Source organism: Rhinichthys klamathensis, unplaced genomic scaffold (assembly GCF_029890125.1).
Source record: "Rhinichthys klamathensis goyatoka isolate OS25496 unplaced genomic scaffold, OSU_Roscu_1.1 h1tg000059l_1, whole genome shotgun sequence".
Classification (NCBI taxonomy): Eukaryota; Metazoa; Chordata; class Actinopteri; order Cypriniformes; family Leuciscidae; genus Rhinichthys; species Rhinichthys klamathensis.
Window position 1 is genome coordinate 5,589,469 of NW_026606604.1, and position 27,304 is coordinate 5,616,772.

The 27,304-nt window shown below is 37.5% G+C and overlaps 1 protein-coding gene across 9 annotated transcripts in view; it reads left to right on the top strand.

Annotated features, from left to right (window-relative positions):
* Positions 1–27,304, top strand: part of dip2ca (disco-interacting protein 2 homolog Ca) — a 126,600-nt gene that overhangs the window by 56,192 nt on the left and 43,104 nt on the right. For 4 of the 9 annotated variants that reach the window (XM_056249147.1, XM_056249149.1, XM_056249148.1 and 1 more), the window contains exons 2-6: positions 12,863–12,934; positions 16,217–16,327; positions 18,378–18,503; positions 22,081–22,326; positions 26,805–26,927. In XM_056249147.1, the coding sequence (XP_056105122.1) occupies positions 12,863–12,934; positions 16,217–16,327; positions 18,378–18,503; positions 22,081–22,326; positions 26,805–26,927 (678 nt within the window). The remainder of the gene's footprint in view (positions 1–12,862; positions 12,935–16,216; positions 16,328–18,377; positions 18,504–22,080; positions 22,327–26,804; positions 26,928–27,304) is intronic. The other 5 variants (XM_056249150.1, XM_056249154.1, XM_056249153.1 and 2 more) reach the window with 2 other exon arrangements.

The following is a 27,304-nucleotide window of genomic DNA, read 5'->3' on the forward strand; positions in this document are numbered from 1 at the left end:
TTAGGGTTGCCCCCTAATAGTCAACTAAACATGTGTCAACTAGAAGAGACTTAGTCGACCAAATTTTAATTAGTCAGTTAGTCGCAGAAAAAACCCTCCACAGGAAGTGACGGACAGCTTTTGTGAACTGTACTGAATCAACTAATTCATTGAAAATATCTGATTCGTTCACGATTCAGACATCATACTTCTCTCATGAACAAGCTAAGCCCATTTTCAGTGAATAAAGACTTGAAAAGACTTTCTCACAGAAAGCTATCGTATGACACAAGTCCCTTTTATATTTGCATCATTTCTGAAACATAAACCACAGTCCCAATTTATTGTACTTGCATAGAAAAGACTTTTATATTTTTAATGTTCACAAGTCACTTGTATATATTTTTTTATGCATTTGCATCATTTTTTAAACATAAACACCACAGTCTAAATTATTGTAATTGCTTAGCAAAGATTGGCCAGCTACATTCAACTACAACCAATGGCAGGCAGAAAGGACTGTTCGGAAAGAAGTTTTTATCTTTTGTAATTCCTTTTGATGGCACTTTATCTTTAAATCAGTTGCAGTTGGTAATAATTTCAGAGATCATATGGAGGAAGCTCATTCGGTTCATCTGATGGGGACTTTGGAAAGTCATTTTGAATGCTGATATTGTCAAACGTGATAATATAGCAGGGGTTTGTAGTTTCTCTTTCTTTCATCTGTTCTGTGGCCACAGCTGCCTGTGTAATTCACCACACAGAACAGGATTTGGATCGATTTACTTCAGAATTATTCCTGTCATCTTATCGATGTGGCAGCCATTGACATGGTTGGTCTGGAATCTCCTCAGAGTAAAAGTGATTTTGGAAGGGCCCACCGTGGGGAGTCTATCATTTTAACCAGCTAATCTAAATGCAAATGAGCATCAGGCATGACCCCCATCTTCGGGAATAAAGGTAACATGTTTACTGAGAGGAAGAGGTTTTTCCTTTGAACCAGTTCTGGAAGCACAGATACACACTCACCTGTGCACAACAACGACGAAAGGGTCATTTAAAAAATTGCTTGTGAAGCCATAACATAAAATAAATAAAATCAATGTGGCAGCTGGCATGTTTTTCTGCATGTGTCATGTATTTAAATGTTCATTTTCATCCCCACTTCACTCATTCACAATCAGTCAGAAGTAAATGAGAAACCAAATGAGAATGACAGTGGTTGACAGTTAGTGTGACACTCTTCTTGGTTCTGTTATGCCTCTCTTTACACTTTTGTGTCCGGGTTTGCAGGGGTTTCTAACTCTCATCAACAGCCTTGTTGAGCCTAGGGGACAAGTATAAAATACAGGGATCGGCTAATGGGATCATGTCCTGTCTATTTGATGAGAGAAGGTTCTCGTGCAAGGTCTCTCTTCTTCATTCCCACGTTGTCACAGACAGATGCAAAAAAAGCAACAAAAAAAAAAAAACAGGTGGCAATATTACAGCTCTGCTGCTTTTCACTGATGAGAGATGCAAACCTTGGCTGATCATTATCTGATGACCCTTATTTGATTATTACAGTCTGATTTATGGATGCACAATATATCTGTACTATATTTGTTATCTGCCGATACTAGATTTAATTATCAGGGAATTTTGCCTATACCAAATTTAAAATTACTGATTTTAATTTTTGTTTATTTGTTAAGTATTCAATAAAAATAGCCTAAATATTATTTAATATATAAATGGTAGATATAATTTTTTTTTAATATGTTTTAAAATATTTAAAATGTGGACTTCCATTCAAAAGTTTGGTGGGTTTTTCTTTAATGTTTTTGAAAAAAGTCTCATGCTCACCAAGGTTGCATTTATTTGATCAAAAATACAGTAAAACAGTAATATTGTTCATTATTATTACAATTTTAAATAACTGTTTTCTATTTAATGTATTATAAAATGTAATTTATTCCATCTAACTCCAGTCTTTAGTGTCACATGACTTCAGAAGTCATTCTAATATGTGGATATGCTGCTCAAGAAACATTTCTTATGATTATCCATGTTTAAAATGGCTGTGCTGCTTAATATTTCTGTGGAAACCATGAAATATATACTGTATATATATTTTTTCAGGATTTCATGATGAATAGAAAGTTCAAAAGAACAGCATTATTTAAAATAGAAATCTTTTGTAACGTTATGCTGCGTCCTTGCTGAATAAACATATTAATTTCTTTTAAATGGTAGTATACATTTTAAAATATGCCATTTATCGGTTATCGACCATGACATGCGAATCATTGGCATTCTCCAAAATTTAATATCAGTGCATCCTGACTAATCTGAGTCGATTTATTAATAGTCTAATCATGGGTTAGTACAGTCTGAATCTGATTTGAGAATCCCATCTTGGTCTTGGGTTGATTATTGTAGCTCAGGTTCAAAGAGATGTTCTTAGATTATCTTCAGACTCCAATAATCAGGCTGGAATATGTAAAGAAGAGTGCCTTCAAGTCTGATTCTAAGCTAAGTTCTTCTCTTTGACCCTGAGCTGAGTGTTAAGCTCTGATACTGAGCTGAATAGTACAGTATGTAGAGTAAGAGCTTTAGGCTGTGTATTTATGCTGTAGTAGAGTGACTCAGTGGACCCAGATTTAAAAGAGCTTTACACAGAGCCAGACCACTTTATTGACCCACAAATGGCTTGCGGATCCAGCCAAACCACTTCTTTTTAAAGTATCGCAAGTGTAATATGCAAATCTCCAGCTTTTGTAGACTCTAAATATGAGGGTTTTTGAAAAGCAGTGGATTTTAGGGTGTTTAATTGAATTGGGCCCACTTACTCTCACTAATCTGTTATTCAGTTTTTAATTTTCACATACGGTACCTTTAGGAGCACATTTGAAAGAGTCTGGCATGTGGGACGTGGTAAGTCTATTGGTCTTTTCCCCCTGCCACATCTGTGCTCAAAGCTCCAACAGTGCACTGAGACTGATTGTTATTTCATCTGCCTCCGTTCCAAAGCCAGCAAATCACTCAACTGAGCATCAGGTTGTCTAGCAGCAGGTCTGAGCAAGCACTGTTTCTTATTAGTCAAGTGGACAAGAGTTTCCATCGGCACTCACTTTTAGTGATTAGCAATTCTCTTCTGGTTATCGATGTAGTGATAGTACCTCTTCCATATGCATGGGAACTTTGAGTCATAAAATTGAGCTTACCTAATTTTCTTAATGTGTGTTTCTGGTCTGAATCAATATTCCAAAGTAAAACTTTTTTTTTTATCTAAGGATGCACTATATATATATATATATATATATATATATATATATATATATATATACATACATTACATACATTACATACATACATACATACATTACATACATACATAATGTACCATATGAAAAAAAATCCATTAATTGTCGATAATAATTTAATTGATTTAAACTTAACGATCGTCGATTAAGCTAGGTAATGCTCGTGCTGCTCAACCTCGAAACACGTAAAGCAGACACGAGGAAAAGTGAAGCGAGTGCGCCGGAGTTATGTTTAGGACCATTTTACTGTACGTTAAAGGGTTAGTTCACCCAAAAATGAAAATTCTGTCAGTAATTACTCACCCTCATGTTGTTCCAACCCTGTAAGACTTTCGTTCATCTTCGGAACACAAATTAAGATATTTTTGATTAAATCTGATGGCTGTCTCACTCCTTCATAGGCTTCTAGGTAATCGATATCTTCCAGCCCAGAAAAGTTAGTAAAGACATCGTTAAAATAGTTCAAGTGACGTCAGAATGTAGGCTCACTATTGACCGACACTGGTCATGTTTGTGATGCTGTCCAATAGTGAGCCTAGGTTCTGACGTACAACTCAGAAGCGTTGCGCTGTTACTCTACGTGAACTCACTCAGAGGCCCACACAGAAGAAAATTAATAGTTGAAAAAAGTCGTAATCTTTGTTTTCTTTTGTGCACAAAAAGTATTCTCATCACTTGATAAACTTAAGGTTGAGCCACTGTGGTCACTTGGACTATTTTAACGATATCTTTACTAACTTTTCTGGGCTGGCAGATATCGATTACCTAGCAGCTTATGAAGGAGTTACATAACATTATAAAGAGAACAATATTGTAATAAAACGTGGTGAATTATTAGTTTAGTTGCCTTGTTTCTGTGCGTTGCTCTACGAAGAGCGCAATTACAACAGGAGTTGCACATTCTGAATAGTTAGTTCAAGTTCACTTGTATATTTGTGTCATTTTGTGCAGATAATTTGTAATATCATGTTTATTTTCTATATAGGCTATCTGATTAATCTCATATAGGATTCTTCGTTGAGTTAAATTATCCCGCTATAGGAAAGCTCTTCAGTTTACATTTAGCACTTCAGCTTCTGCGCTCGCAACTCAAACAGCAATGCACGACTAATAAATAACTATGATTAGGACTGTCATATTACATAACATTATAAGAAGAACACTATTTTAATAAATCGTTGTGAATTCATTGGGTTTAGTTGCCGTTGAGCGTGTCCACAACAGGAGTTGAACATTCTGACTAGCAGGCTTCTGAGGCGGCGTTGATGGTGACAGTTGTATTAGTCGTTATATTTGTTTATTAAATAAGTAATTTAATTAAATGGTCATTTTACAATCCTACTAACCCTTTTTTAGACTAAAAACCCTTCTCATTCATTTAGTGAGGAATATGGCCTTGAACAGCATTTGCACACCCTGTCATGCTGTTGGCTATATGCCACTGCTGTAGATGCATATTGCAGTTTAAAGGTGCTCTAAGCGATGTTGGGTGATGTCACTTCTTGTTGACGTTCGAAGTATTGTCAAACAAAACGGAAGCTAGCTAGTCCCTCCCTCCTCCTCATCCGCGCAGTAATCCCCCAAACCCCACCACCAAATCCTTCTTGTCGGTGATTGGCTGGAACACTGCTGCTTATGTTTCGTGGTGCGGGTTGGCCCAGTTTGTTTTTGTTGCCGTTTGTGGAGCCTGGGGTGTCTACAGAGACCGCGGTTTTTTTTACAGTGTGTTCAGGGGACAGGCAGCTAGCGGATAGTGAGGAGATGTTTGCTGTATGTGACAAAAAAATGTTTTGGGCTAAAAAACGCATGACATCGCTTAGAGCACCTTTAAGGCAAACAACGATTAATCGATTAATTGATTGTTAATATAAACAGCGATCGATCATGGGAATTTGTGTAAATTGACATCCCCATAGATGCCACCTACGTCACTAGAAATAGAACGCCGCCATATTGACGACCGATCTCGCCCGGTGGCCGCCCAAACTGCCCATTTGAATAAGAGAGAAAGACAGAAATACATGGATACAATTTTAATTTTAGGCTCCGATCCTTATTTGTTACCCCCAGTTTTCTTTTGTCCTTTATTATCTGCCCCAGACTTGCCCCAATTTGCCTTCCATGATATATATTTATCTTGTGCATAACCCCTCCCCATGGATCGCTTGAAGGCTTTCAAGAGTACAGACGCGTATCAGCTGTTGCTGGATGGGTAAAAGACGTATAACTGCGGCACCTGGCCACCAAGGATTTATATCTAATAATGGGAAATGTTGGTATTATAAAAAAAATTCAAATGTATGATTTTGGTGGTAGTTTGCTCTGACTAGGTAGCGAGTTGTTAGCTAGCTAAGTGGCTCAGCTGGTAGCTTGCCAGCTGTTAGCCACGGCTCGCGGCTAGCTGTCATTAATCTGGATTAGGCCTGTCGCGATAGTCAATAAATCAATTAATCGCACAATAAAAAAAATGAGCTCGATAATTTTTCCGGCCGCGATAATTTCCATTTGCATCCCAGATAGCACAAGTCTATTTGATGTGATATTTACATCTGGAAGACGTATTTTTAAGAGTGTTTGCTCATCTGCAAGACGTCTATAGGACGTTTCCTGTCAGATGTCAAATAGACGTTTAGAAGATGTCTTTAAGATGTAATGATTTAGAATGCATGTTAAATTGACATCTTCTAAACGTCTATTTGACATCTGACAGGAAACGTCCTATAGACGTCTTGCAGATGAGCAAACACTCTTAAAAATACGTCTTCCAGATGTAAATATCACATCAAATAGACTTGTGCTATCTGGGATACTTTTGTTCTCCTCTCTCTCTCCAAAGAGACTGGATGACAACTCTGTTTAAGACATAACCGACATATTTTACGTGAATGCTCTCCAAAACGGACATTTAAACATAATGTTGTGTGTATTTGTCCATTCAGACACGAAACAGAGCTCAATTCATTACTCGCGCGCTCTATAGGGCTCTATGGCTGCACGCTTTGGGTCGGGTGTGTGCGCACAGAAAGATGAGACATGATACAATATGAGAAATTCATACAATACGAGACATTTCTTCTATCCTTTTCTTTTGGTATAGAATAAAATACCAGTTCTGCGTTCCTCTTTCGGCTGTTGTTGCAGCCAACTGCACAACATGTAGCAGGCATTACTGAGACTGTCGGTTGTCAAGATGGCGGCGTAAAGCTACAGTGACGTCATGTGAACCGAATGAATTGCGACATTTCAATATATCGTGAAGCCCTATCGGAAAACATTTTCATTTCAGTGCATCTCTACTTTAATCACAATATCATAACTTACACTTTATTTTCCACTGATTTGCACACAGGCTAGATTCAAACTTTTGTCACCCAAATGAACACCACCACCACTACTTAGTGTGAACTGTTCGTAGAGTGTGAGATTTTACTGTAATCTAGACAAGTTTTCAGTCTTGTCACAGCACAAGTAAATTATACATTTAAATGACAACCTGTTCCTCTTTATACAATATATCAGAGTATCACATTCCTGCTCCACTGAACTGCTGCATGAAATCATGTTGGTTCAATTTCCTCCGTTAACATTTAGATGGTATGAATGAAGACGTGTTCCAGAAAACAAGTCTTGCATGAGCGTTCGCTGAGGCCTCAGTGGATTCAATATTCTGTGAGACTAATGGAGAATTATCACTCTGGTGTTTGCTGACTCTCGCTTTCTTTTACAGTCACCATAGTTACCTGATCTCCCATGACTACAAGTGTTAATCACCTCAAGGAGTGATGCGTTTATCATTGTGAAAATTATACCTGAATAAACACGGTTATATGAGCCATTTCCCTTTAATACAATAAAAAACCCCTGCTTTTCGAGTCTCTCAGCCTTTATGTTCTGATATTTGTTGTATCCTCTGGATGATTGTGTGGGGGAAAATAGTCTTGATGTATCTGATCAGATAAGGTCTATCGCAACTGAAGCCATCCACATCGGCCTTTCCTGTCAATGTGCTGCGCTTCCTGTTATCTGTTTATTTTTTTTATGTTTGCAGCGCTTGTTGATATTGACACCTCTCTCTCGCTTGTACAAAGCTTGCGGCCTTATCGCCGAGCTTCTACAAAGGGGTCAAGGGAAGGGTTTCCTCTGGGGAAAGGCATATTTCAATTTAAGTATGGTTTATTCATCGAGTTGCTGAGGCAAGGCTGAGCGCTAATGTACCTTCTCTGCCACCGAGCAATGAGGCTTTTACATGTCCCGAATACATGGCCTTGCATAAATTTCAAAGATGCGACTGGCCTTCATTCCTAAGTGAATTTCTCATGTGTTTTTGTTTTATTTGAGAGATCTGTGTCAGTTGAGTAAAACTCTCATTGATGTGGGGAGGTTCATTACTAGAGTGCTGGAGAGACCATGCCTCAGCAGTTTTCTGATATACCCCCTCCCATGAGGATATACAGGCAAAGAAAAACATGTTGACTGCATTGCTGTTCCCACATCAGACAACGGTTTTAACTGTCAGAAATAGCAGTTAGCCCTTCAGGCGCAACCTTTTGTTTACTAGTTTGATCCGTCTTTAGCTGTTCGGGCTAAAACACATAGCTCATTGTTTCTTTTTGAAATGCATCATGGGATGTGTGTGGGTGAACGATGCAGTTGATGTGTAAATATAAGGAGTGATGTCATTTAGGAGGGTCAAGGAGTTTGGGGCTGATGTGCTGAAAAAATCTTTTGACACTTTTGCAACTTTATGAATTTCAACTAGGGATGCACAAATTGGTATCTATTTTTATTAATATTCATATTTTAATTAGTTTATTTGATCCTTTTTTTTTTAATATGCTCATTTAACCTATTTTTTTACATTTCGATTTCCCTTGCCATCATCTAATGTTCACTTAAAATGAATCTTAAAAAACATTAATAACATTTTAAGTGAAATTATTAGCAAATCTAAAAATAAATATCTGTTTTTCATACTGTACTTTTGAATATTTTGAAATAAATTTTTCATTTTGATCGATTGATATTCTTTTTTGTTTTGAATTAATTTAGACGAGATTACATTTTTAACATTTTCATTTTAATAGACCATTTATCAGTTATGGGCCTTAACAATTAATTATGTAAGTTGGAATTTTTGACTGATCAGTATTAGCCAGTGTTTTAATATCTGTATCCCTTCTTTAATCAAAATTTAAACTCATACAAATTTCATTGCATAAGATAACAAAATATTATTCCAAAAGCATCTTATTTTTTTTATAACTAATTCAACTTTCCTGAGCTATTTTTGCAGTTACATTTAACCAGCTGGTCCCAGCGAGATTTTTGATCAGTTCCTCGAGTTCACACAGGTGTCCTTCCAAAATACTTTTTTACTTCTTAAAATTAAACATTATATTAATGTATCACTTAAACACAACTTAATGCGAACTTGAACTTAAAAATGGTCTATCTTTCTTTAAAGTAAATGCCACTGGCTTTGACATTTCTTTATCAAATGCAGTGACATTCATACATTTTAAAGTATGTCTTAAGTTTCCAACGTTTTAAGGACGCTGTGTATTTTGCACTTCACACTCCCTCACGGCACGCACAAACACAGGTAGATTATCCAGCACATCTGACGACTCGGCCTTTTGCCTGATTAGATCCCTGTGGAATACTCCCTCACACCAAACAGGAAACCAATGACATCACAATATCCTGTCTTTTTGGAACACAGCCCTGTGACATCATATTCCTCGCACTGCACTGTTGAAAAACCTTCAATTTGATAGAGCTAAAGATGGGTTATATTATACAAATCGATGCAAAATCTCTGTCAGCTTTGGTGTAATGCTATAGACCCTAGAATTGCTTGTGCTCTTCTAGGCCCTAGAAAGGCCTATGAAGGACTTGTAAATGTTCTCCGAGCTTGTAATCCTCTTAGATAAATAGAAGAGAATTTTTGCTTGTGAGGTTGCGATTTCCATAGAGGCAGATTCTTTCCTCCGAAGCCCATTATTAAGACGTTTATGTTGTGGAAGAGGCAAAAGGATGGTTTCCTGTATTCTGTGAGCCATAAGCTCCACCACCTGTAACGTGTAATTACACTGTGCGCTCGTGAAAAGCGAAGAATTGTGATGTAGGACTTTTTACTGAGTAGATTGAAGCCATTTTGTTACATGTGTTTGCCTAAGATACCATCATGTTAGCATAGGCTCGCTCTGTTGTTTTCAGCTGTGAAGAGATTCATATACTGTAGTTGTTTTTTAGTTTTTTTTTTTCAATGTAGTCACATCCAGATGTAAGCTCATCCAGAAACACATGGGGTAATCGGATCTCTTGCAGCACGGGACTGTTTTACATTCAGCTCAGAGTCTGTTCTGAAAGAATTTCAGAAGGGTGGATATCCAGATCACATTCCAGTCTATAATGATGATAGTATCAAGAAAAAGAGTTGGATAATAGAATATTGATGCATTGAAATTAAGCAGCATTGTAAATAATAAGATTTTAATGCAATGTTAAGTTTCCTTAATTCTGTGTCATTAAAATAATTTCACAGCCATTCCGTGTTTTGACTATAGGGATGTGCCCCATCATGACTAATTTAAATAGCATTAAACTATAATTTTGTTACAGACTAGTTTAACAAACCCCCAGAAGACAGTCAAAAACAACAGTCTGTATTGCAATTCATTTGAAATAGCCTACTTAATCTATGAATCGCTCAAATCCCATACTAAATGCTGAAAAAAGGTCATACAGCACATGCAAAGTGTTTGCCTTGCATTACGATCGTACATTAAACTTACTGTTCACTTTATCAATGTTAGCCAATATAGACATTTATTGAAATCAACTGGCAGTTCAGGACCAATACTTACAAACTTACTTATATCCTATTAAAAACAGTATTCCTAAAATAAAAGTTAGATTGCACATCCAGGTTTGAGCACGCTTCTCATGTATGAAAAATACATGACAGGTGCCAATATTAAAAGAAAAGTTTGATATGTACCGGCGGCAACTATACATTTAAGAGTATTCTAATCGTTAGGATATTGATATAGGATCTGTTGTTGTCAAGTAAGTTGCATTCATAATGTTTCCCCTTTAAAATGAATGACATGACAGAAGAAATGTAACAAACATGACAGCAAGTTGAACGTGGCCTTTGTGAAAATATAAAGCATAAATATGGGGAAGAAAATGATAGTATTTGCAGCAGCAGAATTTAGTCAAGTAGTCTCGCACATCCATAGTTTGTGACTCACAAATATTACTGTTAAAACTTGAAATTTGAAAGTTCAGTACCAGGAATCAAACTATCAGTTTTAGCAAATAGATTCAATACTATGATTCAATGTTTTGTTTGCATCATTCGCTCAAAAATGACCCTAGAATTCTTCAGATTTCTGCTAATGAAAAGAAGGCATGTGTGGCTAGCTAATTTGCATTGATGCCTGTGCAGAGATGTTTTGATTGCTGTGCTTTTTAACTCAATTAGATAAACATAATTTCGACTCGCAGTGCTCGCCTGTCTCTCCCGTAGGTTTACAGTGTGGTTGATCTTGGCCGCTTCCTGTCGTCTTGGACTATGTTAGATGATTGTTGTCTTTGAAGGTGTTTGATGTTACTCACAGGAGTCAGATGTCATATAAATCTGTCAGCAGAAACATTGAAGTACATACCACTCTTTCTGCAGATCATATTCCTTGTGGAGAACAACTAAAAGTTCCTCTAAAATATCAGAAGTAGGCCTATGTCGTAGCACAAATGATGCGAGGTGAGCTATGTGAAGTTAAATTCTTAGGATTGAGGGTTTCTTCAAATTCGTTCAAATAAGCAATAATTGCTATTGAAAGCGCCGCTAATTAGTAAAATATTATCTTCCGTACAACTCTTGATTTTGTTTGTACATCTGTATAATTTTTCAGAAAATATGAGATGGGAGCATACACAACGTGCCTGACAGCTGGTCTTTGTTTCGTACGACATGTTTTCGGTTGGGAGCTGCCAAGTACGAAATATGTAGCCAAATTCACACCCCCAGCGGATTAAACAGCGGCGTCACACACCTGGAGGATAACTGTCCGATAGCCCCCCTCGTTTCCACTCTCCTCACGACAGAGGCTGCTGCTCTTCGTTTTTTCTTGCTTTTAATGGTTACAGACTTAGGCAGTGGTGTCAAAATTTATGAGGGACTCGTCCCTCAGGGAAGGACAAGGAGAGAATTAGAGGATGAGAGAAAGAGAGAGAGAGAGAGAGAGTGTGTGTGCGAAGCAAAGAATAAGTAAGTGAGATAAGGACAGGCAATGCTATGAATCTCCTGAGCAGAAATCACCACATAAGGCAGTTTGATTGGCGGCAAGTGGGTGTGAAGAAATGAATCATCCTGTCTCTGTTTTAAAAAAACTTTTCCTTTTCTTCTTCTGCTTTTCTTTCATCCCAAAGCCTGCTTCATCCTCCTCCTCATCAAGCCTTTAGCCTCCCAGCCATTTTTATTGGGCTGTTAAAGAGGTCATTTGGGAAAAACAGCCTTCACTGTCACTGTTTCCTGTCCTTCTAAGGATCCAAACAGTGTATGTTCACTAGATCACATCAGTATAGAGTATGCAGGAACATAATTGTGTTGATTAATGTGGAATCAAGGCCAAGGTTGAGGAGGAAGAGATTAGCTTTGTTCCCAAACATATTGAGCTGCCTACCTAGACTGTATTTTAAGACATCATCTTCTGAAACTGGATCCAAAAGCTTGGCAGCATGATGTTGCCTTTTAAGATCTCATTTTGGCCTTATTATAATTCAAAAAACGAGTATCCTTTGAGAATGCAATCCCAGAATGCATTGCTCAGTCAATAAGATCAGTCAGGAAGATTTTTTTGAGAGAATTGAATATTTTCATTCAGCAAGGATGCATTAACTTGATTAAAAGTGACATTAAAAACTTTTACATTGGTACAAAATATTTCTATTTCAATTGCTCGCATAGCACAATGCTAACATCAAACTCCATTGGAATAATTTGTGTGTGCTGCGCATAAGGAGTGCTATTTGTGTGCTATACAGGGTTAAAAGTCTGAAATAAGTTATTTTGTTTTTTATCCTAACTTAAAAAACAGCTGTCTATATAGACAGCAAGACAGCTCGCTAGGTTTTCTAACAGAACTATTGATTCGTCATTGCTCTCTCATTAACGTATTCTGTCACTTGTCGAGTCTCCGTCGCTCTCTCGTTATGCTCCAGATCTTTTCTTCATTTCCACGCAAATGTGACGGCCCAGTCGCCTAATGCTTTGTGACAAGTCACAAAACCTTGTTACATTAATCATTGCGGGATGTGCTCTCTGTCACCCACACCATCTGAATGATTTCCTCAAAGATCTGCACATAAACTCCTTACCTAACCATTAAAAAAAAAAAACGGATGCAATATTTTCCAAACCAAAAATGGATATCCTGAATGAGAGAGGCGGTGTTGTGTTGGTTTAATGTCATAATCTGCTCAAGCAAAGAGGCGATTGCGATTTATTAGTTTTTTTTACATTTATGAATGCTGTTTGTACATTTTGTGATGCTCCCTTTCTCTTGCAGGTGACATCACTCAGAAAGGATATGAGAAGAAGAGGTCAAAACTGCTCGGAGCGTATCTGCCACATCCTCCAGGTAAGAGCCCCAACTCTCACCTCACATTTAGAGGGTCACAGAATGCATTTGCACCCACAGACTTGCATTTGCACAGGTTTAACAGCTGACTGAACCAGCTCTACAGCAGATTGGCTTGCCTTTCTTTCTCTCATTTAAACAGATCATAAAAACTGGGAATTGGTTTCCTATGTTTTAATATTCTAAGCTTTAAGATCTCAGCAGATGGAATTCACAGTCGTTCTCTTGTTCATAAACAAGCAATGACTTTCATGGGGCATCCTAGGCTGCATCACTATGCAGTTGGTAAGGTATTCAGAATGGTTGCACACATACAAATGGATCGGGTTCCAACTTTAATACAGGCATATGGGATTTAATTGCCCATTTTATCATCTGACAGACAAGAAATTGTTTTCTTAGAGAACTTATGATTTATGATTTGAAGTATCATTCATGTCTGTAGCACTTAAAGTTAGAGGTTTGGTCACATCTCTAACTCTTAAGTAATAATATGAATGTTTAGATGTAGGTCACATGATCCGATATCCGATTAAGAAATGCATTTGAAAGTGGCCCAAATCAAATGTGGAAAAATTGGAAGAAGATTCAATCTTGGCCAGCTAAAGGTGAAAATAATCAGAATCGGTTGAAAGTGTAAATATAGCTTTAAAGTTTGAAGTTTCCAACGGCTCTATTTAGTCTTTTTACTCCTGTGAAAATCTTATTTGGAAAGCGAGGCCATCCATAACCCGATCCGGCCCCAGACTTAATCAGTCTATTTGCCCGCTTGTTCTTCAGTGCTGCTTTAAAATGAGGTGATAAGTGACTGTAGGCACCAGAATTAAGAGGCTCCTCTAAGCTCTTCTCAAGAGCTTCATAAAAGGTGCTTAGAAGTTTTTTCTCTCGTTTCATTGAACTGAAACAACCTCTTCTTAAGAATATTACTGGGAAAGAAATCAAATGTTCAGTGTTGCTTTTCAATACATGATTGCTCAGTTGATCAACCCAGTCACCCGTTTAAGTGCACTTAAATATTTTGCATTTAGACTATCGATAAAACGCAGAGTGTCTCCAGTCTTCAGATCGCTTTAGTCTTTAAAAGTGCCTCTCCATCATTAAAAGGAAGGGATAGGTAAAGTAATTGCTTGGTGTTAAAGAACGTTTTAAGAAGAACTGCTTTTTGATGATTTATTCTCTATTACAGTTATCCCAGACAGTATTCATAACATATTTAGACTAGGCTAGTTTCACAATCTCTCCTTGCTTTATGACTTACAAATATGAGCGTGTTCTATGAATCAGTTCAAATTTATTCAAAGTTCTCTCAAAAACGTTCATGGAACTCTGTTTTTGTAAAAATGTATAAAGATAAATATTGCTATAATTATTTTTAAATGGGTGCTTATAAAAAATTATTACATTTTGTGCATTTATTGGTCGTTGGAAAATTTATTATAACTTTTTTACTTGATATTTTAGTCCCCTTTTTGAAGGCAGTTTACAGCAAATGCATAAATATCAAGATATATATCTTCAAATGGCTGAAAAAAATATTAAGATATTATATTTGAGCTATATCAACCAGGCTTACTTACAAAGGTAGTGCTGCTTTTAGAGTTTGGTAAGAATTTATGTAACTTTTGAAGGTCTCTGATTTGTGCTCGGAATGTCTGGCTGCATTGTTGATTAGCAAGGCTTCTGTTGCCATAGCAACAGGCAGCCCGCATATTCCCAGTCTGGCTCCCGGCGAAAAAAAATACATGACATCATGCTCGGGCACAAAGCATGTATCGTGGCGTGAAGAGCGGCATGCGCCAGACTCAAGGCAACGCCTCCATTCCCGCTGGATCTCGTGTTATTTAACAGTCCCATGACGACATGAACTAGTTTAACGATCAGTCGTTTATGTAGTGGAACAAGGGAACGTGGCACTGTGACACCTCCCTCAGTGCCCAGCCTGATTGTGTGTGTGTCTCCTAGTTCTTAAGAGCATCAGGTTACCAGCACAGAGGAGAGATTGTTTCCGCCGCTGCCTTTCACTGGATGACATGCATACTTAGACGTTAACCCAATCAGTATTGATCGGTGACTGTTACCCATGGCTTTTTAGTTGGAGGAAGAGTGTGTGCTCACTGCTCATTGTACTTGAGTCAGAAAATCACATCCTCCGCTGCATGAGCTGGTGTATGATTCTGACTTAACCTGCTGTCTCACCTTCTGCCTTATTGAATGAATAAATCCACTGGCTGATGTCTTCGGCTATGTCAGCGCGGGGCCGAAATTGATTTCTCCGGCTTGCACGCTCTCGGCTGGAGCGCTGAGCGCAACCTGGGCCGCCTCACGTGTCCTAAAATCTGCCAGGAGGAGCAGAGTGGTGCTAAGCTCTCCGCTTAGAATCCAAGACAACAAAGAACAACTGAACAGAATAGAGCTGGCTCATCACAAGAGCCACTGAAATATGAGTCATTGTGGAACAATCGCTGCTGTGTGTTCCTGGAATTAAATATTTTATTTATTCTCAATTAGGGCTGCACTGGTATAGACATTTTGGCAAATACGGATAGTCTATAAATGTAATGTATAAATGGAATCTGCACCTTCCTGCAGAACTCCGCAGAAAGCTCTACAGATTTCCACAAAACGTCATTCATAAAATCCAATTTTTTTATTTTTTTTATTAATTTTTTTTAATTTTGTGCTTCCACACAAGTGAAATCAATTTCAAGCATCAAAACATTACAATCTATAGAAGAAAGGTTAACTTAACTGTTTAGCACTTTTTTTTTTCTTTTTTTTTTTTGGATTGCTTTTTTTTTTTTTTTTTTTACATAAACATAATGTACTGTATATTAGGAAGGTTACATACTTGTTTGGCATGTTTGTGTCTTGTCATAGAAAAAAAATACTGTCATTATTGTCTCTTTCTAATAAATAAATAAAATAATATTGGCCAATGCCAATATGTTGTGCATTTCAATTACTGCTGTATCAGAGACCTATAAACATTTGGGTATGAAGGGGTGAGAGATAAAGAACAAAGAGACAACATGTTAGAAAGAAAAGCTACACTGAACTTAGAATGAGAAAAGATAGTAGGTTGTCAATGAGTAATTGAAAGAAGGAAACCCTGATTAAAAGAAGAAACTCTGATTTGTTCTAATTAAAACCAGAACAAATCCGTGTTTCTCTAAGGCCGTCTGTGAGAGAGAATGTTACAGATCAATAAGGTGGATATGTAATAAATGAGTCTCTGGCTGAGACGTGTAATTGTCCCTCTCTTGATCTCTCTGTGTCATTTAGGGCTAGAGGCGTCCATGGCACACGAGCGCCGGCCACCCATGGCGCCCTCCTCCGCTTCACGATACCACCGTAGACGCTCCTCTGGCACCCGTGATGAACGTTACCGGTCAGGTGAGTTTATTCCAGCAGTTTGAAGAGTGATTACTCATGATTCTTACACTGGAGTGATGTGAAATATTGTAGCTGCCCAGAGTTAATAGTTATACAGTAAGTAAACAAGAGAAATAAGCTGTTTTTCAAAGGCTGCAAAATAGAATGTTTTTTAATGAGGAATCAAAATTATTTAGCACCACTGTGGGGTTTCAGGGTTAAAATATTAATTTCTTAATGTACTTTAAAAACAAAATCCAGATAATTTAGCTACTTATATCATATATACACACACAAACATATTTATATATATATACTTTATACACACACACACACACATATACACACAGATAGAACACCTATATATATAATGAGTCACTTAAAATCTCATGTATTTAAATCATAAACAGTGTGTGTTTGTGTGTCAGATTATGGATTGTTTATCCATCTCACTGGCCTCCTCCCTATTGGCAAATATACAAATATTGATATATACTGTATGTGTGTGTGAGTGTGAGACAGATTTATCTGCTATGAGCGGTACGTATTAAAATATCTGTCTCAGTCTTGTCTCTGTGTGTTCAATAGGCAACCACACATCCATAATACAGAGTTGAAAGAATAAAAATAGGGTTCAGTAGTCATGAGACAGCATTTATTGAGCTTTTCCTTACAGTAGAAGATTTTATGATTTATGATATTTTTGAGGCAAGTTTTCCAAAAATAAATTCAGGTTTAGTTTTGGTTTATTTGGATATATCGAGTAATGCACTTAACAGGCCTTGACCACTGTCTAACTTTAAAGACAACATGGAATCAAACTTGACCCTATTTAATTTCCTTAGACCGTTCAAATGTTAGGGGTCAGTTTTTTTTTCTAAAAGGTCTGTTATGCTCACCAATGCAGCATTTCTTTGATTTAAATATACAGTAAAAAATGATAATATTGTAAATGATTCTTTGCAATTTATAATTACTGTTTTCTATTTTAATATAACTGAAAATGTAATTTCTGTGATGCCAAAGCTGAATTTTCAGCATCATTACTCGAGTCTTCAGTGTCACATGATCCTTCATAAATCATTCTAATATGCTGATTTGCTGCTCAAGAAACATTTCGTATTATTATTATCACTATTGAAAAAATTTGCGCTGGTTATTTATTTGGAAACTGATACATTTTGTTCATGATTCTTTGATGAATAGGAAGTTCAGCATTCAGCAAAAGATCGATATTTATTTGAAATAGAAATCTGGTTTCACAAGTCTTCACTGTCACTTTTGATCTTTCTTTAAAAAAAAATCACGCTGACCCCTAACTTTTAAACGATAGTGTAATTTCAGAATATTGCTGTATTCTGTGTTTCATGCGGAGATATTATGGAAGTTAATTATTTTTCTAATTCTGTTTCGAGTTGTCTATTAGAAGAGAACAACAGCATCAGTGCAACACTTCCTGTAAAGATCAGTTAGAGCAATGCAAGTCTAATGACTTTTAGTCAGTGATCATGTTTACATGCACAGCGTTTCCCCTGTTAAGCTCTATATTCTGGTTGTCTTTATTCTGAAAAATACATTTACGTTTTCCTCAGCCAATGGGATATTGTGGTTTACATGTAATCCGCATATTTAATGAACACACACATTCTTTTCCAGTTCCCTTTAGCTGCATTTGGACCGTAATTAAATAAGAATCTCGGAATATTCTTGTACGTGTAAACACAGTCAGTGTGTTGATGGAATATGTTGTTCTGTATCTCATTAGAGAGTCCAAATAACAGCTTGGATTATTAAAAGCCATGACTCTGTCAGCGCGAGGAGTGCAGCCGTGGGTACAATGTACAGTCAACTCTCTCTCTCACACACACACACACACACACACACTGAGATGAGTCAGTATTGCAAGATCACAGAAGGGCTGGAGGTGGTGGCTTGGCTCTCGTCACACACTCTCACGACCATCATCCAGTGAGACTCATCTCATCCACGTCACTGTAAACACCAGCTTGGAGGTCAGCGGCCAGTTAATACAGATTCACTTCATTTCATTTCTCGTTTTTTACATCCTCAGATGTCCACACAGAAGCAGTACAGGCAGCGCTAGCCAAACACAAGGAGAGGAAAATGGCCGTTCCTATGCCGTCCAAACGACGATCTCTAGTGGTACAGACCTCTATGGATGCCTACACCCCCCCAGGTGAGCTTCACACCTAATTCTAAATCATCATTTATTTAAAGTCAACATGAAATCAAAAATAAATGCACTCTTACTTTCTTAAAAAGATAGTTCACCCACAACTAAAGATTCAGTCATCATTTATTTACCTCCATGTTGTTCCAGACCTACATGACATTATTTTTTCTGCAAAACTCAAAAAGAAGATATTTGGAAAAAATGTGTTTTTTGTTTGTTTTGTTTTTTAAACCAGTAAAAGTCAATGGGGTCCAGTGTTATTTTGCTCCCCTTCTGAAACAACTTTTTCAGCTAATGTCATCTAGGCTGTGGAGGCAGGGAAAACAGTGGTAATCAATAGCCAAATAGCGATATTGTTTTAGGCTACTTCTGTATGAAGTGCAGCCTTCCTAAAATGCTCAATTTTCTAAAACGCCCACTTTTCATAATTTAATATAATTGAATAACGTACATTTATGTATTTTTATTTGAATGAATGCTTGTAATAAAAATAAAAATATTACTTTGACATAAGAACTTGTTGCTAAAAATATATATATATAAAAAAAAATATATATATATATCACTGATTCTTGAGAGTCGGGACAAAACACGTTTTAAAAAACTTTTTTTTAAAATACACACTATATCAATTAGAGTTGTATGTTTCTGCAGAGAAAGGTCTTAACTATTTAACCATGTAAAGGAACAGGTTCTAAATTAAAACACATTTTTAACAAATAAACATGTTTCCCTTCAGAACTGAATTTGTGTCAACTCCGTCAGACACACTTTAAAGTATACAATTTTAATTCTTCCAATCCAACAAGAATATAAAGTTCTGAAGTATATTGTAATAGTGTTTAGTTACTCTGATATGTAAAAAAAATACAATATATAAACTTAAGTTGTGATTTCACACTATTCTGAAAACTCAGATTTCTAAATATTTGCATTTTCAAACTTTGATTTTAATTTCAATATTGTAAAAACAAATTCCTTAAATAAATAAAACATAAGAAGATGTAGATCAGATGGTCCTTTATTACAAAAACAACATAAACTGAAGGAAGAACATTTTTTTCCCCAAAAAATTAACAAAAACAAAAACATACATCCAACGCTGTTGATGAAGATATGACGGTGTTGATGAAAAACTGACGGTGTTGATGAAAACCTGACGGTGTTGATGAAGATCTGACGGTGTTGACAAAAAATATGTGTGCATTGTGATGTGCTCAGATGTGCTCTTTAAACTACTACTAAAACTACTCCTTGTTATTAAAGTATTGAACTTACTGTAAAGCAAACTATAATAAACATATTGCACATACACCGTTTCCAACTATTATAAATTACACCGTTTCCAACTATCAAAAAAAAAAACAATAAGGGAAACCAGGGGCCCTCCTCCCCCTCCGTTTTCATCTACCTCCCCTATACCACTTCCTGCTCTCCTTTTTCTCATCCACCTCTTCTCCTCTTCCTTTCCCTCTTTTGTAAGTAGCCATTTACTTTAAAGTGTCGTGTGTGTGTGTGTGTGTGTGTGTGTGTGTGTGTGTGTGTGTGTGTGTGTGTGTGTGTGTGTGTGTGTGTGTGTGTGTGTGTGTGTGTGTGTGTGTGTGTGTGTGTGTGTGTGGGGGGGGTGTGTGGGGGGGTGTGAGTGTGTTGGATGTGTGATTGCCCTGCACCGCCTACTTTATGGGTGTGATCTTAAATTGACATTCCTTGACAACAATACTGCAACACATAATCTATAGCTTAGAATCAGGTTCAATTAGCTTACTTAAGATTTCATTTTTGTCTAACCTGCGCTTATGCCTTGAGCAGCAGGCGTCGGACATGCGTATGGTTAAATAATGTAATGCATGCTATGTATGTGCATTTATGTGTAAATAAAACCCTGAAATAACAGTTTAACCCTTCACTATATTCACAAATAATATTATATTCGCACATTAAGAGGTTATTGGTGGATTTGTCAACTCCGTCAGCTTACAGGTCAACTCCTTCAGACATAGAACCTGACGGAGTTGACGTCTGACGGAGTTGACGTAAGGGCATGTATTTTCCCACCAAAACATGTATTGTACACTGCAGCTAGGTAGTTTTTCCTCAGTTGCTAGCTGTCCCAATAACCTCACTAAAATGCTTAAATTCAATCCACTATGGTTTAAAAAAAGTATCTTAACAGAAAGATGGTATTGACATGGTCCAGCTGTGACCATAGGAATATTGACATTGTTTGTCTAAAATATTAAAAAATGTAAAACATTCCAGAGCATGTGTGGTAGTGCTGCATTCACCACAGACAGGGAGATGAAAAGGGGTCCTCAAGGATATAGCTGACCATGCTATTTCCTGATTTAAAGAGCTTTATGAAAAAATCTGACGGGGTTGACAGAAACTGAGGACACAACTTTAATAGGCAGATATTTATGGAAAATATTGTTTGATGTTCACTTCATGCATTGTTTTTTATATTTATACCCCTTATTTTTTATTTGATATGTTTTCACAATTGTAGAGCTTTTTTAAAGTTTTTTGGGATGGTTAATATTGTAACCTCTTGCTGAGGACAAGGGCAATAACATGGACCATCTAACCACAGACCATACATTTAAACAACTTTTCCCCAAAAAGATAAAAAAGTTTATTCTAAAAATCAGATAGATATATACAATTCCTTTAGATTTAACTTTGTAAGTATGTCATACATGATGAATTTCTTAATTTTTGCTATAAATTAGACTTTTCAATGTGGGACATGTTTTGTCCCGACTCTCAAGAATCAGTGATATATATATATACCGTAAAACTTCAAATAATAGCCCGGGCTTTTATTTTCCCAAATCGTCGAACTGCACCGGCTTGTATTTGAGACAGGCGTCTATATGAGACAGGCCTTTATAATTTAGTGTTGAGAGTTCATTGAGTGTAGGCGTAGAGTCTCTAATCTCTAAAAATCTCCAAATGCTCCACGTAAAACTGCGGTCTTCCGACCTTTTACTATCGTGTCAATTGATTTTGATTAATATGCGCGAGGGAGAGCAGGACAGCGTCGTGTTGTTTGAAGACGTGAGAGTGCGCGCGCGCGGCCGGCTCTGCTCGTAACGCGCGCCCTGTCAAGCGCAGCCAGCAGTCATTCTATTCTACATCACTCACCGATCAAAAAAGGCTTTGGCGGGACAAAAATTTGCTTTGGCAGCCGCCAAAAAGCGGACGATCTGACGGGTTTTAGAAGATTAAATACAACCCGAAACTAAAAAACAGACCCGGCCTCTATTTGAGACCGGCTTTTATTTACCCAAACCTGCAGCCACACCAGGCGTGTAAAAGAGACAGGCGTCTATTTGGGACTCGGCTATTATTTGAAGTTTTACGGTATATATATATATATATATATATATATATATATTATTTTTATCAATCTTTTCATGGCCGAATCAATTCCTTAAGGATGCAATTTCTTTTGGAAATGTTTCTATTTTTCATTTAAAAATCCATCCAATGGGTTGCAAATCCCTTTTCATGTTGACTTTAAGTGCACTTGTCCACCTTCTGGGCTGAGTGTTGAGTGGGTCTGAGTGACTCTCACTAGGCCTCTCCCCCCTCTCCTCTCTGCCCCCCCTGACAGACACCTCGTCCGGCTCGGAGGAGGAGGGCGGCCAGGGTGAGGGTACCCCCACCTCCAGCCAGGGCAGCGTCAGCATGGAGCACTGGATCAGTCGGGCCATCCACCAGGGTTCCACCACCTCCTCCTCCTCATCATCAACGCAGAGTGGGGGCAGCGGAGCGGCCGGGCGGCTGGCTGACGTCCTGGCTCAAACACATGTCGGCAAATCAGGTAACGCCCCGCCCCGCCTCAGAAAACACCGCTTCCATATCTATTCCTCAGCCACTCACTCCCACAACTCCTGCCATGCTTCTAAACCCTGCCTCCCTCGCCTATGTGTGTTTTCCGCACCTTCTTTTGCTCCTTATTGTATATCTGTGCTGTCGTTGGACCACGCTTGCCGTCATTGACATAAATCAGTGGTAATCGCATCTGAAATTGACTGTCGACAGGTTTAACTGTTAAATCAGTAAATAATCATTAATGTTTGTCCACGGTGCTCAACAATAAGGAGGGTCCGCAGCCAGTTTTGAGAGCATTTTGGGGCAGAGAACAAGACTGTCACAATGATCACTGTTTTACATTTGTTGATCACGTGTTTGTGTTTTTATGGCTTGCCAACATAACATTTTCTGTGCTAATTTAGATGTTGTTGTGAATTCTGATAATTTATGTCGCTAAGTCTGTCTTAATTGTGCAAATGATTTATGATAGGTCTCGCAGCAACCGTTTGAATGGGTCAAATCATAAATCACAGCAACTCCATGTTATTATTGTTTAAAAACATAAGTATAAATGATATATTATTGTAAGTAATTACATTTTAAATAATAATTATATATAATCAATAATCATAAAATAGGTTATTTATATAAAATGTATATTTAGGAAAAAGAAAAAAAGGAAAAAGAAAAAAATTAAGAAATTCATATTCAAGAAAATAACAAATAAATAAATATATTACTTTCTGGCCCATATAAAAGCCTGTCGCTAAAAATATATGTTTAAAATATTGTTTTATTTTTTATCTTTTCATGACCCAATCAGTTCCTTATGTATAGATTTATATCCCTAATTGTTTTCTTTTTAGAATTTTCTTCTTTAAAACAAAAAGACAAAACAAATCTTCAATAAAAAAATATAAATGTATTTCTTTCTGACACATGTAAAAGCCCGTAAAATTATTATAATTTAATTTAATATTTACTATTGTTATTAGGCATGTGCCGGTATCAAATTTTCATGCTGCGATTAATTGATTGAGCTTTTATCACGGTATACGGTATTATCACGATATTTTAATTGCACAAGAGAAACAGACGGATTGGGGGTATCTAAAAAAAACTTGCATCACAATGTGTAATTGTGATTGTCAAAACATTAATTTTATTTTTTAGTGACAACATGTTATAATGTTTACATGGTACAGTTACTGAGGCTACTGTTTGTATTATTGCTTAACACAATTTTCATGATTTCAATTAAATTCTTGGATTTAATTTCAATCTTGATTCAATATTGACTCATTTGGATAAATATTAGGTAGGCTACAGTAGATAGCCTGCATTTATTTTTTTCTCAAGAAAAAATATATCTCACATAATGCTGTAAACATACAGAGAGAAATTAAATATAATGCATACAATATAAATATAATAATAATATAAATATAAAAATGTAATATGCCGTAATTTTCATTATAATAACAATTATATAATGACAAGTAAACATATATTAAAATATGTAATATAGTGCACATATTTAGCAAAATACTCCTCTCTATAGCTATTTTCTTATAGTCAACTAACATTAAATGGCTTTCCTGAGGTAAATGTAACGTTCTGTGACATAATTGTTCTCCTGCAGTGTTATTGACCTCTTTCCGTGGTTGAAAAACACTGATTGATCGAAAGTACGTACCTTTCGGTGGGTTGTACTGTATCTTTAATAAAAAGTAACAGATGATCTGTTTACTTGAACTGAGGCGCGCGATCTGTCACGTCATTTACAAGCACCAAAACAGTATTTATTGTCTGAATTTCGTTATAAAACCTGAGAGCTGATATTTTTTTCATATCAAAAGTAACCTGCTCTGTCTAGTCTGTCGGTGTCAGTGTCCTCTTTGCTCCGCGATTTTTCTCTGCGTGAGAAAATGGATGTGTGGCGCGAGACCGTGTGAAAGTGTCAATTGCGTGAGTCTCAAGCTGAATGCGTGAGAGTTGGCAGCCATGCGGGGGATAAATAGTCGGCAGCGTTCCTCCGCCGTGCTTCTTCTCCATGTGAGGATTGTTTACATTAGACTAGAGTGCGCACTGCATGCACACAGTGCTTATACATGTGATGTGGGGATTGTTTACATCAAAGTGCGCACGTGTTTTGCGCAGCATACGCATTGTTTTTTAAGCGGTTGATGGAAAATAAGCTGATGCGCGTTCTAAAAATCTAAATTCGGATCTATTATTTTTCACGGTATTTCGAAGTCCCCGCGATAACAATATCGTGCATATTCATTACCGCGATTTATCGCATTACCGAATACCGGCACATGTCTAATTGTTATGTATTATTTGTTTATTTAATAAAAAAAAAATCATAATTTAATTTAGTATTGTTTTCTTTAAGATTTTTTTTTGGTTTTGTTGTTGTGTACAAATCTACTGGCCTAACCGGACCAGCAGAAAAGATCCTTATTGTTGAGCCCTGAGGTGACAATTCAGTCAACATAGAGTCAGTTACACCTCCCCGTTCTATCTGTTTAAAGTAGTCCTCCTGACTAACCTGTGCTGAACAGATGCTAAATCTATCCAGCCAGCTGATTTTTAATGTAAACAAAGAAAGCAGCAGGAAGAGGAAAGAGTTTTACTCCAAATTTCCCCTCCTCCACTCAGAGGCCAGTGAAAGACAGAATACTCATTTTCAAAAACCTCACGAACCCTCTGTATCCAGAGGGCTTAGAGTTGTAGACTGTGGCTAAGTGATGAACTCTGGTGTCTTAATAGAGCTATGATGGCATGTAGGAATGCCCTGTGGAGCAGTTTAATGTCTAAAGAAAGGAACTCATCTCTTTCACACTGTCCTGTTACCTCTCTCCCTTCATATCTTTTTATTTCCCCTCACTTTCTACCTCAGTTTCCCTTTCCTGTTTCAACTTTCCTTTCTGTTGTGTGTTTTAAATCACTCTATCCTCATTTCTTTCCACCTTCCCCATTTTCTTTCTTCCTAAGGGCATTTTACACGGTGCACGATAAGCAATAAGTTTTACCTGCTCTTTTCCATACACACAAGTGTTGCCCGCTACTGCTTTAGCTCAGCGAAAACATTTCTGAATGAAGTGATTACTGTAAGTATTATATTCCATGTTTCATATAAGACATAGATAATTAACCTACCCTGTTAAAAAAAAAATCCAGCCATTTTAATAGCAGGTTTAAGGCCCGTTCACACCAAGAAGGATAACTATAAAGATAACTGTAACTTCATTGTCGTCCACATGAAAAGACAATAATAAGCACACACTGAAGTTATCTCGCTTTAAACACATGAGCTTTTTAAAGTCGGGTGGATTCTGATTGGCTGTCAATGTTTTAATCGTTTACCATCTGGAAAAAAATTGTTCCAAAAGTGAGTCCATCGATATAATTTCTCTGTGTCGTTCTGTTTATAGTTGTGGTGTGGACACTATTCTCAAATAATTAAAACTATTATTAAAACATAGTTACAGTTATCGTTCTTGTTCTGTGAGCCTGGCTAAGCTGGTCTTAGCTGGTTTAGCTAGTCTCACATGCTAAAAAATGCCTAAAACTTCTTTAAAACCAGCTAAACAAACAGCTTGACCAATCCCGAAGACCAACTCACCAATGTAGGCTGTTTTTGTTGAGCAGGAAATAAAATAAAAATGGCCTATAAAATAGGCTAACCATGAATAGAAATAAATGTGATTGGTGGGCTGACATTTGCTGTGTCTGAAATCACTCATTCTTTTACTCTTTCACATTGTGAGGGCAGCAGGGAGCAATTTTAGACGCATCAATTCTGAAAGTGACTAAAAACATTAAAACTAAATGCAGTTTGATTGGTTGGAGAATACTGACACATAAAATCTTGTGATTGGTCAACGACACACACAATCTTGGCAAGCTTTCCTTGCCGCCTCCTCTCTGGCACCTTGAAAATAAACTGGGAACTCGCAGTCACCGTGTAAAATAGCCTTTCGATTCTCTCTCTCTTACTTCCTTTTTGTCCTCCTACATGATAATGTTGTGGTACCATCTAAAAGCAGACAACCAACCTCAAGAGACTCGGTCGTGTTCGAAGCTCTCAGAACATTGTTAGTGCGTATTTAGGAACACAGCAAGGATGGTTAATGTCTCTCTCGGAAATTTTTAAACACTGGACCAGGCACAAAGTGCTACAAGTGCTTCCTAGGTTGTTGCTTTTGTCCCGTTTTCCCATATTTGTCCTGTACCGTTGGGAGAAACATGGCAGTGTGGGTCCCCCTGTAGGAATGCTCAATCATTCCCACCTTCTCCGTTCCCCCTTCCCCTTCCATGCAAGACATCCAGAGTCTTCGTTACTCTGTTGGGAACATGGCACCGTCCATGCTCGGCTCATCAGCCCCCGTCCCTCCTGCCCATCCATGCCTGCGGTCAGTGAGGAAGTGGACGGCTCTTAAGGTTCTGGTTCTCCCCCTTCCTCCCTTCCCCATCCAGGGCCGATCGCTCACCTCTCGTTGAAAAGGAAAACTATGCTTGGCGTAGCAGAGAACGGAAATTTGCGGCGCTCCTGTGAGTTCGGATCAGATCTTCTCTGGCCGCCACCCTTGGAGTCGGATGGTCAGTATACTAACTGATGCTACACACACACACTTACATCATGAACTTCCCCCAATCATCCGATCATCCAGACCGTCTTTGTGTCCTCCATGTGGTTCTCTCTGGAGTCTGGGGGACGATGGGCCCCTCGGTGTGTTTGTGTTTGGAGTAGCGTGCTGTGAATCTTATGACCTGATGTGTTTGAACGTCAATTCTTCTGTGTATGTACGATTAAGTGAGCACAGTTCTCTTAGAACAGTTATGAGACGTTGTTTGTGCTGTTGAATTTGAGATATGGTCTCTCTGTGAGTAGTAGTGACTGTGTACCTTGTGTGTTTTCTAAATATTTATGTTTTTTTAATTAAATTATGAAGTGTGAAATGCTGTTCTTTCAGGCG